This window comes from Neophocaena asiaeorientalis, unplaced genomic scaffold (genome assembly GCF_003031525.2).
Source record: "Neophocaena asiaeorientalis asiaeorientalis breed wild unplaced genomic scaffold, Neophocaena_asiaeorientalis_V1.1 scaffold303, whole genome shotgun sequence".
NCBI classification, from domain to species: Eukaryota; Metazoa; Chordata; class Mammalia; order Artiodactyla; family Phocoenidae; genus Neophocaena; species Neophocaena asiaeorientalis.
This window is the reverse complement of record NW_020174420.1, coordinates 90,146-103,867: the sequence shown is the minus strand read 5'-3', so window position 1 is coordinate 103,867 and position 13,722 is coordinate 90,146. Positions and strand designations below refer to the sequence as shown.

General features: G+C 37.3%; 1 protein-coding gene across 3 annotated transcripts in view; it reads right to left on the bottom strand.

Moving 5' to 3' along the window:
- EXOC6B (exocyst complex component 6B) overlaps window positions 1-13,722 on the bottom strand; it is a 618,471-nt gene that overhangs the window by 585,558 nt on the left and 19,191 nt on the right. For all 3 annotated transcript variants that reach the window (XM_024756397.1, XM_024756398.1, XM_024756399.1), the window contains one exon: window positions 13,446-13,650. In XM_024756397.1, the coding sequence (XP_024612165.1) occupies window positions 13,446-13,650 (205 nt within the window). The remainder of the gene's footprint in view (window positions 1-13,445; window positions 13,651-13,722) is intronic.

The following is a 13,722-nucleotide window of genomic DNA, read 5'->3' as shown; positions in this document are numbered from 1 at the left end:
TTTAAAAAAAAAAAAAAAAAAAAAAAAATACTAGTTCGTTCAGACCTGCAGTGAGAGATCACTACCTATTAAACATAAACGTTAATAGTTCATTCCAATGAGATGAAAATACATCTTGCTTCCATTTATCATTTAGAAAGGCAGAGAGAGGCTGTGTCTGAACCGATCTAAACTTCATCTGATAATGGGAATTCCCTGGTGGTCCAGTGGTTAGGACTCCGTGCTTCTACTGCCAAGGGCCCGGGCAAGCTGCGCTGTGCGGCCAAAAATAAATAAGCAAATAAATAAAGGCTTGGGGCTTCCCTGGTGGCGCAGTGGTTAAGAATCTGCCTGCCAATGCAGGGGACACGGGTTCAAGCCCTGGTCTAGGAAGATCCCACATGCCGCGGAACAACTAAGCCCATGCGCCACAACTACTGAGCCCACGCCCTAGAGCCCGCAAACCACAACTGCTGAGCCCATGCACCACAACTACTGAAGCCCACATGCCTGGAGCCCTGCTCCGCAACTAGAGAAGCCACCGCAATGAGAAGCCCGCTCACCACAACAAAGAGTAGCACCCGCTCACCCCAACTAGAGAAAGCCCGCGCGCAGCAACAAAGACCCAACGCAGCCAAAAATAAATAAATAAAATTTGAAAATAAAGGCTTTTTAAAAAATAATAATAAACTTAATCTGATAATAAAGACAATAAAGTGGTTGTTCTTGGCCCCCTGTACAGGAATATTTAACAGCACTTAGGCTGTATATTTACATATTATATTTAAGGCATCATTTTAAATAACCTTTCATATCACTGCATATTTCAGAGGCTAAATTATATAACAAAAACACAAACAGGTAGCATCTTATTTATGTCAATAAGATCAATTCATTTCCACCTGATAAGTTAGGTCGAAAGTGCTGGTCTCAAGTTCAAGTCAAAAGTGAGTTCAGGGGGCTTCCCTGGTGGCGCAGTGGTTGAGAGTCCGCCTGCTGATGCAGAGGACGCAGGTTTGTGCCCCGGTCTGGGAAGATCCCACATGCCGCGGAGCGGCTGGGCCCGTGAGCCATGGCCGCTGAGCCTGTGCGGCCCGAGCCTGTGCTCCGCAACGGGAGAGGCCACAACAGTGAGAGGCCCGCGTACCGCAAAAAAAAAAAAAGTGAGTTCAGTGACCTGAATTTCATTTCCACATTAGTGTGGTACAATTTTTCATGATACTTGGAGGCTGCAGGAAATCCCAGGAATATTGTAACGGAATGAAGTTCAGTTATTGTACAAACTACCGAAGAAAAACTTCATAGTGTAGGTCATTTTCCTTTATTGTAAATTTAACAGAAAGTTAACACTGGCTCTCTCCCACAAAACTCTGAGGCCAAGTCAAATTATATGTAGGCTAGCCTATCAGCACTACTTTCCTTCACTGCTCTTTTAACTCCCTCTTTCCCCATCTTCTCCTGCAGCAGCACAGGGACTACTCACTCACCAGAACACATGCCCAAGTATGAAATGAGTGTGAACCTGCAACAGTGGCAGGGGTGAGGTAGTGTGACATTTTGCAACCAAAGGAAGGTATTGAAGAACTCATATTCTCTTCTGAACAATGGTAAATATTTAACTTAAGAATTCAAGGCAAGGGAAAGAGAACATTCTGGTTATCACAAATTTGCAACCTTTATCATCGCTTTCAAGATTTTTATATTATTTTTTTAATTTGCTTTGTTGTCTATTAAATCAAATTTATCTGTTCACTTCTTTAATAAGGCACACAATACAACAGAGATTTGAATAGACCTCAGTTTAAGTTACAACTAACACATAATTCCTTTCCCACCTTGTTACAGCTATGAATCTGAAGACTGGAGACTCCTCAATTACCCACATAAAACAGAAAAGAAAAGCAATAATGCCATAGATAGGTATAAATAGTCCCTTAAGTAAGGGAACGCTTCCTCTGTACCCTGAGAGTTGGAACATTTACTACCTCATATCCAGTCCACCAACAAATCCCATGTTATACACATACACCTAACCTGACTTAAGTTTCTTTTCTTTTTGTGTGTGTTCAATATATCTTCCCTAAGTTATACATGCAAAACTATGCATAGTTAAGTTAAACATAAACAGTTTATTATGAGAAACAACCGTTTCCTCCTCTCCCCTTTCTCCCCAAATCCTGCTCCCCAGAAGCAACCACTCTTTTGATGTTTACATCTTTATCGCTACATACCATGCTTATGTGTGCTACTGCTTATTTCTTTAGGTTTTTTTAATTGTGGTAAAATTTATGACATAAAATTTTCCATTTTAACCATTTTTAACTGTACAGTTCTGTGGCATTAGGTACATTCACCTTGTTGTACAACCATCACCACCACCCATCTTTAGAACTTCTTCATCTTCCCCAACCAAAACTCTGTACCCATTAAACATTAACTCCTCATCCCTTTTACTGCTAGCCCCTGGAAACCATCATTCTACCTTCTGTCTTTATGAATTTGACTACTTCAGAACCTCAGATAAGTGGAACTATACAATATTTGTCCTTTCATGCCTGGCTTATTTCACTTAGCATAATGTCTTCAAGGTTCATTCATGTTGTAGCATGTGTCCAAATTTCCTTTTTTAAGGCTAAAAAATATTCCATTATATGTATATACCACATTTTGTTTATCCATCCATCAATGGACACTAGGATTGTTTCTGCCTTTTGGTTATTGTGGGGTTTTTAAGTTCTAAGCATTACCTATTGACTTTCCACCATGGAAGACGGGGGTTTAAGGTCTCTTTCACATTCCGTTTTTTTTTTGCGGTACGCGGGCCTCTCACTGTTGTGGCCTCTCCCATCACGGAGCACAGGCTCCGGACACGCAGGCTCAGCGGCCATGGCTCACGGGCCTAGCCGCTCCGCAGCATGTGGGATCTTCCCAGACAGGGGCACGAACCCGCATCCCCTGCATCGGCAGGCGGACTCTCAACCACTGCACCACCAGGGAAGCCCTCTTTCACATTCTTAACACCAGCACCAAATATCTGTGCAGTGTCCATTCACGTATCCCTCTACAACAGAGATAAACCAATGGATTAATTACCTATATTAACTTTTAGCATTTAATTATTATAACTGTATAAATGCAATACATAGCCAAGCCATATAATATATTGTTCTTAACCTCTAAAGACATTTAGGATTTTCACTTTGTCCTCTGGCTTCTGAAAATTCACAATATGCCTTGATATAAGTCTCTTTTCACGCCTTTTGTTGGATAGTTGGTGGGTCCTTTAATCTGCATGTTCATGTCTTAGAATTTTGGAAATTTTCCCATATTATTTCTGTGATGAATTCCTTCCCTTCATTTTTGCTTTATTTTTCTAGAATGCTTAGTATTCAAATGCTGGATCGCCTAGACTGCCCCTTAATATTCTTATATCTTTTCTATTTCCCATGTTCTATCTCTTTTTCTTTTTACTCTTCCCTCTGGAATATATTTTTAACTTTATTTTCCAAACCCTCCTTTAAGTGTTTTCTGCTATCATATTTTTAATTTCTAAAATTCTTTTTGTTCTCTGCACTTCTCCTTTTATGCAGCATTCTGATCTTGCTTTTTACATGTAATTTATTTTCTATTATCTTTCTAATACTACTGACAATAGTTTGGGTTTTTTTGCCTTTTAGGTTTTCCTCTTCTTGCATAGTCCCTATCTTCTGCTTCTTTGTATGTGTTTGTTCTGACTCTACTTTCATGTTAGAATCTTTTCTCAAATATCTGGTGATCCTTAGCCATCTGCTCAAATTTTAAATTGGGAAACTAAAAAGCTGACTGAATGTACATCAGTCTAGTCTACTGTGGCCTTCAAAGTGATCTGACTTGCCCTTTTTACTGGGGACTACTCAGTGGACATATCTTTAGGATACTTCTCTTGGGCTAATCATATTATTCAGAGTATTCAGATTATCTTCCAATCTCACACCTGAAGGGTATAAGCCTGGTTCTGGGAACCAAATCAGAAAAGAGGGCTGTGAGATTTAGGATAAATCTCAGTATTTAGTATATAAACTTTCACTGTTTTCAGTTTGTGTCTATTGTTCTCTGATCTTCAGCTAGAGTTGGGATCAGGTAGTTAACTGATAGGAAAAAGCTGGGGAAGGAATCCAGATGTCTAACTGGTTCTGAAATAGACATTCAACCAATCTTCCTGTTTGGCCATCAATTTTACCCCCTTTCCCTGATGCCAGCAATTTCTTAAACATAGGGGTTCTGCAAAACACTAAAAATTGGGTTGTTCTCATTTTCTTCTACTACTGGTTTAGGACTGAGTTTTCTTGGATATGTTAGGACAATTATCACACATCTTTTCACTTTCCAATTTCTAAAAAATGTTGCTATCACCTGCTCTCCTAGAGTCTTTATGTTTGGGAGCTCGTGTTTTTTAAAAAAATTCCCTTAGCTGTTGTTTTTATGAGTTTGGAGAGGTGGAAGATAGAAATATATGTGTTCGACCCACTATCTTTAACAAGAAGTTAATTTGATCACTTCTTAGTACCTCCACAGTATTTTCAGATAGTTTCAAAATCCATTCAAAGTGCAATTTTAATGTTTTCATATACTTAAGAATATAATTGGAATAAGAGGATATACCTTAGAATATTAAAAAAAAAAAGGATGGCTTTTCCTGAAAAATGTTAAGGTGTAGGTACATTAAATTTAATTAAATACACAATTAAGAGTAATTAATTGATTTATTAACTATCTACTATGACCAAGCACTATGCTAGCAAGGTGCTGAAGATATAAAGGTAAAAAACATACCTCTGTCCTTACAGAGACCATAAACTGGTTGGGAAGACAGGTAAGTAAAGCAGCAGTCATGCTAACAGCATTCCCTAGTGCCATGAGATGCTACCTTGGAGGGCCCTAGTGGCTCTCTACCTTCCCCATTCTCAAAGCTTAGCAATGAACTGGTAAAACTAGTTACTAACTCAATAGACTGAGTCAGCTCATCTGAAGAATACTAAGTCTCTTTAGCTAATCTAAGAGGCATTGATAGAATTCCCCTAGCCAAGTCACTTCTCTGACCAGCAAGGATCCACCTAGTACATATTGACTAGATGTTCTTGCCCTTCTCCCAGCTTCCCTATCAATATTACAAGAGCAGGGTCCTTCTCCTGAGGCATGTCCCACTGTTTATACAGCAAAGTTGAACCCATCAGGTCCCTCCACAAAATGACAGGAAGATGGTATTCTCAGGCACTGTTCTGACCTTTCTGCCTATAAGGTTTACTGAGGAAAAGTTACTTTATACCTATATGGCATAATACTAATTTGTGTGTGTCTATGCCTCCTGTATAACACTACCTTTATCACTTATTAAATTCTTATACTATACATTTGGGTCAATTTCTGTTCTTGTATTCTGTTCTACTCAGCAGTTTATTCTTATGATACCATATTGTTTTAAATTAAGTATTACTGCTTTCTAGTACAAGCCAAGGCTCAGTAAAAGGAATATTCTCAAAAGAATTTAATCTTAAAATAACTGAAACATATATATATATATATATATATGCATATATGTAGTATATTTGTGAGAGATGGTGTAAGTATTGCAATAGCTGCTGTTCCTCTAAAGTAATGGTCTATTTTAGGATGAGCACACTAAAAATCCATGTTCACAAATTATACTGAGAACCCATATGACAATTTTCTCTTAAAATTTAATAACAAGAAAATTTCTCCTGATAAGCTGGTATGCTTTGCTTAGCCAAAGCAAATAAATAATATGTTTATTATATATATACACACCATATAGTTTCCTTTTTATCCTGAAGAAAACTCAAAAGCAAACTGTAATATTGCCATCAAATTAGATTTAAGGAATAAATTCTCTTTCTTCTTTCACTCAACATGAATCAAGGGTCATTGATCTTTTAAATTTAATTGTCATCTTTTTAACTGAACTCAGGTTCAAAATATTTTAGAAGTGTATACAATAGAAATAATTTTTATGGTAAGGAGAAAAAAATGATTAAAAATGAGATCTAATTCAAGGCTGAAAATTGTCACAGAAAATTGAATTTTAGGAATAAAATTAAAAGTAGTTCAATCATCAAGTTTAACTCTAATTTTAATCTTCCCCTTCTCCATACTCTTAGAATCTATTTACGTTCACCATTCATCTAGGATGGTTCTTTTTCTTTCTTTCTTTTAATTTAACATGTATTATAAGCCTGGGACTAAGCTAAGTACTTGATTTCCCTAAATATTTCCACATCTTTTCAAAGAAGATTAAAAATTCCAACTGTACAGTTGTGAAGACTGAATGTGATGTTTAGTAACTTGCCCACTGTCATACAGCTAGCAAATGACAAATCTAGGAGTTTAATCCAAACTCCAAAGTCTATTCTGTTAACTATCATATTACTGAACAGTAAACTAAATCCCTACTATCCTCTTCAGATTCTAAAATTGTACTATCTATCATAAGCTACTCTGATTGTTGCCTACTTCAAGAATCCCATATAACACAGCTCTCACATTCCCCCACCTTACCCGCAGGCCATCCACATCATCAAAGAATAAGGAGCAAGAATTAGTACAAACACAAAAATACCAAAATCAAGAAGAAAAGAAAATAAAAAGTAAATCCAGGAACACCAAACCAAGTGAGCACCAACTTCTTTGACTCCAAAGGCCATATTCTGTGGAAGTTTTGCATAGCATCCAGCGCAAAAGAGATTTCAACAGCAATACTGCTTTTACTTGGCAGTCATTGCATGGCCTATGTGAACTCAGTTGGTAGTACTATGCCTGATTTAAGTCAAAGATGTTCTACACAATAAATAAAACAGCACATTTTGCTCTAGTCAAGACTTAATCAAAGAAAGTCAAGGGCTGACAGAACCATGGTGACAGTTAATCTCACCCAAGGAGCAGTTTCTTTAAAACTAGTTACTAAAGGAAGAATGCCTGGGGAGCCTTCCATTTCTTTTATAAGCAACCAGTTCCTGTTCTAAGCATCAGTCATATAACCTACATAATTTGGCAAAGCCAAGTTAGAATTTTAAAAGTAAGTAAATCCTTCCCTTTGTTAAAGGGCCCCACATAGAAATCAACCTAGCCAAGAATGTTTACCTTACAAATGTTATTTAGTCCCACAAAGCCTAAGGCAAACTAACCAAAATAACAAATACAGAACTTCCCTCCTGCACAAATCAATTCCATAACAAGTGAATTACAGAAATCAATTGCAAAAGGAGAACTAAAAAACAGCAGACAATTAACGAAGAACTACTTTAGACATTTTTTATAAAACAGTTCAAGCTAAGCTGATTATTTAAAAATAAGACATACACAGTATTTTGGAAGCACACTGTAAGAATATCAACACAGAAAATGGAACAGGATAAAAGGGAGGGTTTTTCTACTTGCTTTAACTATGGCTCTACTTCCCATGGAAGACTCATAGGTGGGTCCATTAAATGCTTTCATTACAATACCGTGTTAAAAAGATAATATACAGGAACATGAAACGTTTTTTTTGTAAAATAAGACCGCTTGACTTAAAATTCGACATGGTAATACACAGTAGAATGGACAATTTTTAAATTCCTCCTCAGATTCTGCTATATGATTGAACTTCTTCTATCCTAGTTTTCATACTTATACATTTTTCTTACTTTTCTGCAGCTTCCCAGGTATTGTATATTGGAAGACAAGTGAAAGACTCAGAAACTTCTAGCTTGACACCTTTTAAACCAGACTGACTATACCATTGTTTCCTAGACCCAAAGGCAAAATTAAAATAAAAATGTACAGTTTAGTAAAAAGTAATTCTATTCAAGACCAAAATAACAGAGTGTATTAGTTTTCTACTGCTGTGTAACATACTACTATAAACTTAGTGACTTGAAACTACACACAATTATTATCTAAGTTTCCATGGGTCAGGAATTCAACATGTTTTTGCTGGGCCTTCTGCTCAGGGTCTCGACAGGCTGAAATCATGATGTCAGTCAGGTCTGTGGTTTCATCTGGAGCTCACAGTCTTCTAAGTTCACTCATATTGTTGGCAGAATCCAGTTCCTTGTGGCTGTAGGACTCAGGTCCCCATTTTCTTGCTGACTGTCGGCTGGGGATAGCTCTCAGCAACTCAAGGCTGCCTACAGTTCCCTGCCGTGTGGCCCCCTCCAAAACATGGCATTCTGTTTCTTCAAGACCAATAGTAAAGCATCTGCTGCAGTTTTTAATCTCTCTAACTTTATATCTGACCTCTAGACCCTCTTTTAAAGGTTCTCACCTTACATATTAGGTTCACACGCTCAAGGGAGAGGATTTTACAAGATGCACAGACCAGGGGGCAGGAATCCTGGGGACCATCTTAGAATTCTGCCTACCACATGTAATCAAAGCAAAAAGCTTCCTACAGATAAAGCTTTATCCAGAGACAATATAATAGTTGGAATACAGAGAAATGTATAAACTACATATCCTTCAGGTCATCCTCAAACAGTATTTTTGCATCATCCTCAAATAGTATTTTTTGCATCATATCTCTTGATAAAACTGGACAACAAACAGTTTGAGATTATAATCTCAGGTAAAAGTTTGGAGCCACATTTGCTCATTAAACCCTAATTAGGGTGGAGTCCTTCTGGTAGTTTAACTGGTATATCCCAAAGATAAGCCAATCTACCAACTGCCTCCATCATTTTATTGTACTAAGGACAAAGCCCCACCCATGGGTCAATGCAGCAACTCAGGATAGGGTAAGTGGAAGAAGAAAATGGGAGATGTCCACCAAGAAAAAGCACAATCATTTATATAATTTCCAGAAGCTCCCAGACCAACTATCAATATTAAGTGATATTTTCAAATCTGTTTTCTTGTATGATTCTAAAGGTCACTTAGAATTTTTTTTAAGGAAAAGAACACATTTTTAAGGCCAAAACTGCAGTTGCTGAACTAAAACTGATGACGATGATAAAGTTCTGAATAGTGGCATAGACAATGCTAAAAACTGGATTAGTAAATTAGAAAGCAAACATATGGGGAGAAATGTCAAAGAGATGAAATTGTGAAGAAAAACAGACAAGAGACATGGAAATATGTATTTTTCTAAGCTCTGTAATAGCAGGTTGTAGCAGACTAGCTAGGTATTCGCCAAACGCATTTCCTCTTTCTCCTGGTCACACAGATAGACTATATTTCTAATCCTCGCTTGCAGTGTATGAGCTTCTGCTGATGTAATGTTGGCAGCAGTCATATGTATCACTTACAAGCCTGGTCAATTAAAAAAAAAAAATCTCCAGGCATTATTTACTTTTTTCTCTACTGCTGTAACATTGAAAGCCACATGTTGAAGTGATAGAGCCACAAGTTGGAGGAGTCCTGGATCGCTTCACAGTCACTTAAAGTCACTTCACAGTACCCAACCAGGAACATCCATTTTGGACGTCACATGAGCGAAAAATAAAATTTCTACGGTGAGATTTTAGAGCTTAGCTATTACAACAGGCATCATTATTTAAAGAAACAGGCACTGGCATTGGAAGAATGGTGTTGCCATAACAAAAAAACCTAAAATAAATGACATCAGTTTAGAGGTCAGGCAGTAGGCCACAAGAATATATATTTAGCAAGTCAAAGGCCTGAAAAGCCCTGTGATACTGTGGCAAAACAACTGGCAAAACTGGAACCTGTAATAAATGAAAAGGCACACCGCGTGTCTATTGGGTCTGTAGCTCTATATGTGAATGTACAGAGAGAGTTATAGTGTATATTGGCATTTGCTTTCTGCTTTTAGCAAGGTTTTACACAAAAACGATGAGCACAGAATTTCCTACTTTGAAAACTGAAATTACAGGGAATAGCACAAGGTCAGAAACTTGGGCCTCAGAGGGTTAGAAAGCTGAACACATATAGATCCCAAATAGTAAAAGAAAAAGATGGTAAATTTTGAGCAATTAAGTCCAAAGAAGACCTCCTTGAACAAAGTGACTTAATCCTGAGGCAAAAATTAGATTCAGGTATGGTTTTCTTACCCGTTATTTCATATAGCCTCCAAGTAGGGCCTAAGTAAGAAAGAGACATGAGGCAAGGGTTATGCTCCCCCAACTCTACTACCTCCCCAAACAGAGAAGAAGAAAAAAAATCATTCCTGAAAATTATATTTAGAAAAGAACAGTGGGTATGGTATCTAAATAGAACCTATTGGAAAGAGACAGATCAGAGGTCTACTAAGTTTTGAGTTAACTATAATGTCAAAACCCCACAAATCTGGACTAAATAAAACTTTGTTCAGAACCTTAAAACAACCCTTGGGCTCCTAAACTTGTAGAAGCAGAAAGTAAGCACTGAAAGATAGAGATATAAATGTGGTTGTAGATATAAGTGTAAATGTAGATGTATGTGTATATCTACAGAGAGAGAGAGAAAAATCTTCAAATGAAGGTATATTCCCCAGCACACACTTCAGAAATGTACACAGAAAAAAATAGGGAAAGAAAAACTAAGATGCAGCCAAGAGCCCAGGAGCACAATGGGCAAAGGAGTTCTTTCCACAGAATCAACATCTAGACAAGGAAGTTCCCCTACTACTAAGGCAGAAAGATTTCCCAATGATGGCCCAAAAGGATTACATGATTGGCTATGAAGCAGGTAATACTGTACATCTCCTGTTCTTCCCTTTTCTAAATGGAAGTTTTTGTTGTAGCTATTCTGTTCTAGCTTCTCCATGGTATACTGAGGGTGGGAGGGCCACAGGTGCAGATAACCTATCTTAGTTCCTGGTCATCAGCCCACTGAAGAGCCACATCTGGATCTGATGGAGAGTACTGAGCATCCCTGGAAGATATCATACTTTGAGATGGATGTAGTAACTAGATGGGATATTGAGTTGTATTCCTTAGGGAAGGGACAAGTATGTTCTATGGATGAGAGGAAGAGTGAACAGATATGGAATTCCCTGATGGCGCAGTGGTTAAGAATCCCCCTGCCACTGCAGGGGACACGGGTTCGAGCCCTGGTCCGGGAAGATCCCACATGCAGTGGAGCAACTAGGCCCGTGTGCCACAACTACTGAGCCTACGAGCCACAACTACTGAGCCTGTACACCTAGAGCCCATGCTCTACAACAAGAGAAGCCACCACAACGAGAAGCCCACACACTGCAACGAAGAGTAGCCCCCACTTGCCACAACTAGAGAAAGCTCACGCGCAGCAACGAAGACCCAACACAGCCATAAATAAATAAATTTATTTTAAAAAAAAAAGGAGTGAAGAAATATTTGATGACCAAAAGGGTAGAACTGTGCCAGAGACTAGCTACTATGCACCAAAACTGTGTTCTTCTCTTAGACAGAGTGAGATTATATTCCCCAGCATCCCTTACAGGTTGCTATGGCCATGTTATTAAGTTCTGGCCAGTGAAATCAGAGAAGAAGTGATGATGTGTCACATCCATGCCTAGCCCTTAAAAACCCTACCACATGCAATACTCTTTGGTCTTTCCCCTTTTGCAGCATCTTCAAAACCATATTAAAAATGACAGACCCATATAATGGAAACTTTCCTTAAATCACCATTGCAAAGAAAACCATCACAAATCAGAAACATCATTTTGGGCTTGACATAAGTGAGAAATAAACCAGATCCTCTCCCTCTTTTCTAACATCCATGAATTCAAACAAATATTTACTGAACACATACTACGTACAAAGTATATGGTAGTTTCTCTCCCTCCTACTTTCCTTACTTTTTAGGTACTACAAGATTTTAAAATGTGTAAGATATCTTTATTCAATGATCTTATATATACCATAGCATAGGATAGTAATACATGCAATAAGAGCTATACTTAAGATGAAAAATGCTATAGGAGGAATAAAGGGTTATCAGTTAATTAAAAAGTCCTGAATTCACAAAAGGTTTCTTCACCATTTCTTTAAATGACAAAAATACAGCCAACAGCTAACAGTTTACACATTTTGAGTGCCATAGCAGACAAATTCATCTCAGTCTAATCTGAATTCTACTACAGAATCTGACCTTTACAAGCTGTCTGAACTTGAGCAAATCACTTCCCTGGCCTAGGCCTTAATTTCTTCAGATAATTAGGGGAGAGACCAGATATCTCACATTAAATGAAATAACAATATTCTTCATGGAATCCTCTCTTTCACCAAAAAGGAAGTAATTTCTCAAGCAAAGGCCTAGGAAAAGCAACTTTGTACTATACTCTTGTATATTTTGAAAAATTAGTAAAAATTTGTCAACCACAATAAAGACTTGTCTTACACGATACCTTCATTCCTGTACTCAAAATATACACAGCAAGGCAAAAGTGTATTTTCAATGATTAATTTTGTTTCTTCACCACTAAAAAAAATGACATGATATGATTATTTCCATCAGGGTTTATCATCAACTAGTTTTAAGCTTTCCACTTCGTAAAGTATAACAATAAGGAAATTAAAAGAAGAATTGGGAAAAGAATATGTGTATTCCCTTAGGAAAGGGATTTCCAAAGAGGCAGATCTCTTTTGCAGAATCAAAGACATATCTAAAAGATTACCAAGGCTAGCTGAGACCAAAAATATGACCCAAAATATGACCTACTCCCTCATTCCTCACAGAATTAAGAACTACAAATGACTTATTCAAGAACACAGTTGTTTATAGAACCAAAAAACACTTTCCATAAACAGCTGGATCTTCTACTTATTGTTATAGGTTATATCATAAGGTATACTGAGAAATTTTAATAAAAGCAGTGTGACTTAAATTTCAAAAGAGCAAGTAATACTGTAAATTATTACTGTTCTTTATTCATAACGACAAAGTACTTCTGGACGTTCCTTGTGGCTTTCATAACTTAGAGATGAAGATATTGAAAGAAAAAAATCAAAATACTTTCAACACATTGTTAATTTATAAGCTATAAACAAATTCCTTTCTGTGATCATAATTCCCAGCATTTCCCAAAAGGCCTTTTTTCACTGATACCCATTGATATCAGAAATAACAGTTATAGAAATATTCATATATAACATGACATCTTGCTTACACAGTAAATAATCAACCAAAGGTACCTGCAGCACAATTTAGCTCATTAACTAGAAAGAGAACTTTTAAAAATCTTGGGGGGAAAAAAATCTTGGGCTTCAAATCATACCCAAAGTCAAGAAAAGTATTCAAAAAATAGAAAAGCCTCTTCAAAGCACCAATATAAACCATCACAATCAATCAGTATGTACTGAATATTCACAGAGCAAAACAATATACTAGTAAATAATTCACTGCTCTGCTAAGAAAATAAAAGATATTTTAAAATCATGTGTTCCCATAAAGATGAAGGACTTCCCTAAAATGACAAGAAACAATTAAGACATTTAGCAAAAAGAAATCTGTGCTTAACAGAATACTTGCAAAGTCATTGGCCAACCTATCATAAACCCAAGACCTACTTGCTTCATGGCAGTCTCTCCAATTTTGTCTGAATGTTTGCGGATACTCTCCAGAAAGTCTTTGAGATCAGACATAGAAACATCCTTAATTTCTTCTCGAAGCTTGGGGATATTGTCCACCATCACCTTGCAGAATCGATAATGGCTTACTTGAGGCAGATAAGTATGCTCTAGATGTTCCAGAGTTTTCAGTGCAGGATAATGCCTATAAAAGGAATTGCATCACCTTTAGCTCAACTCAGTCTTCTTTAGGGCCACAGATATATTCCTCAGGCAA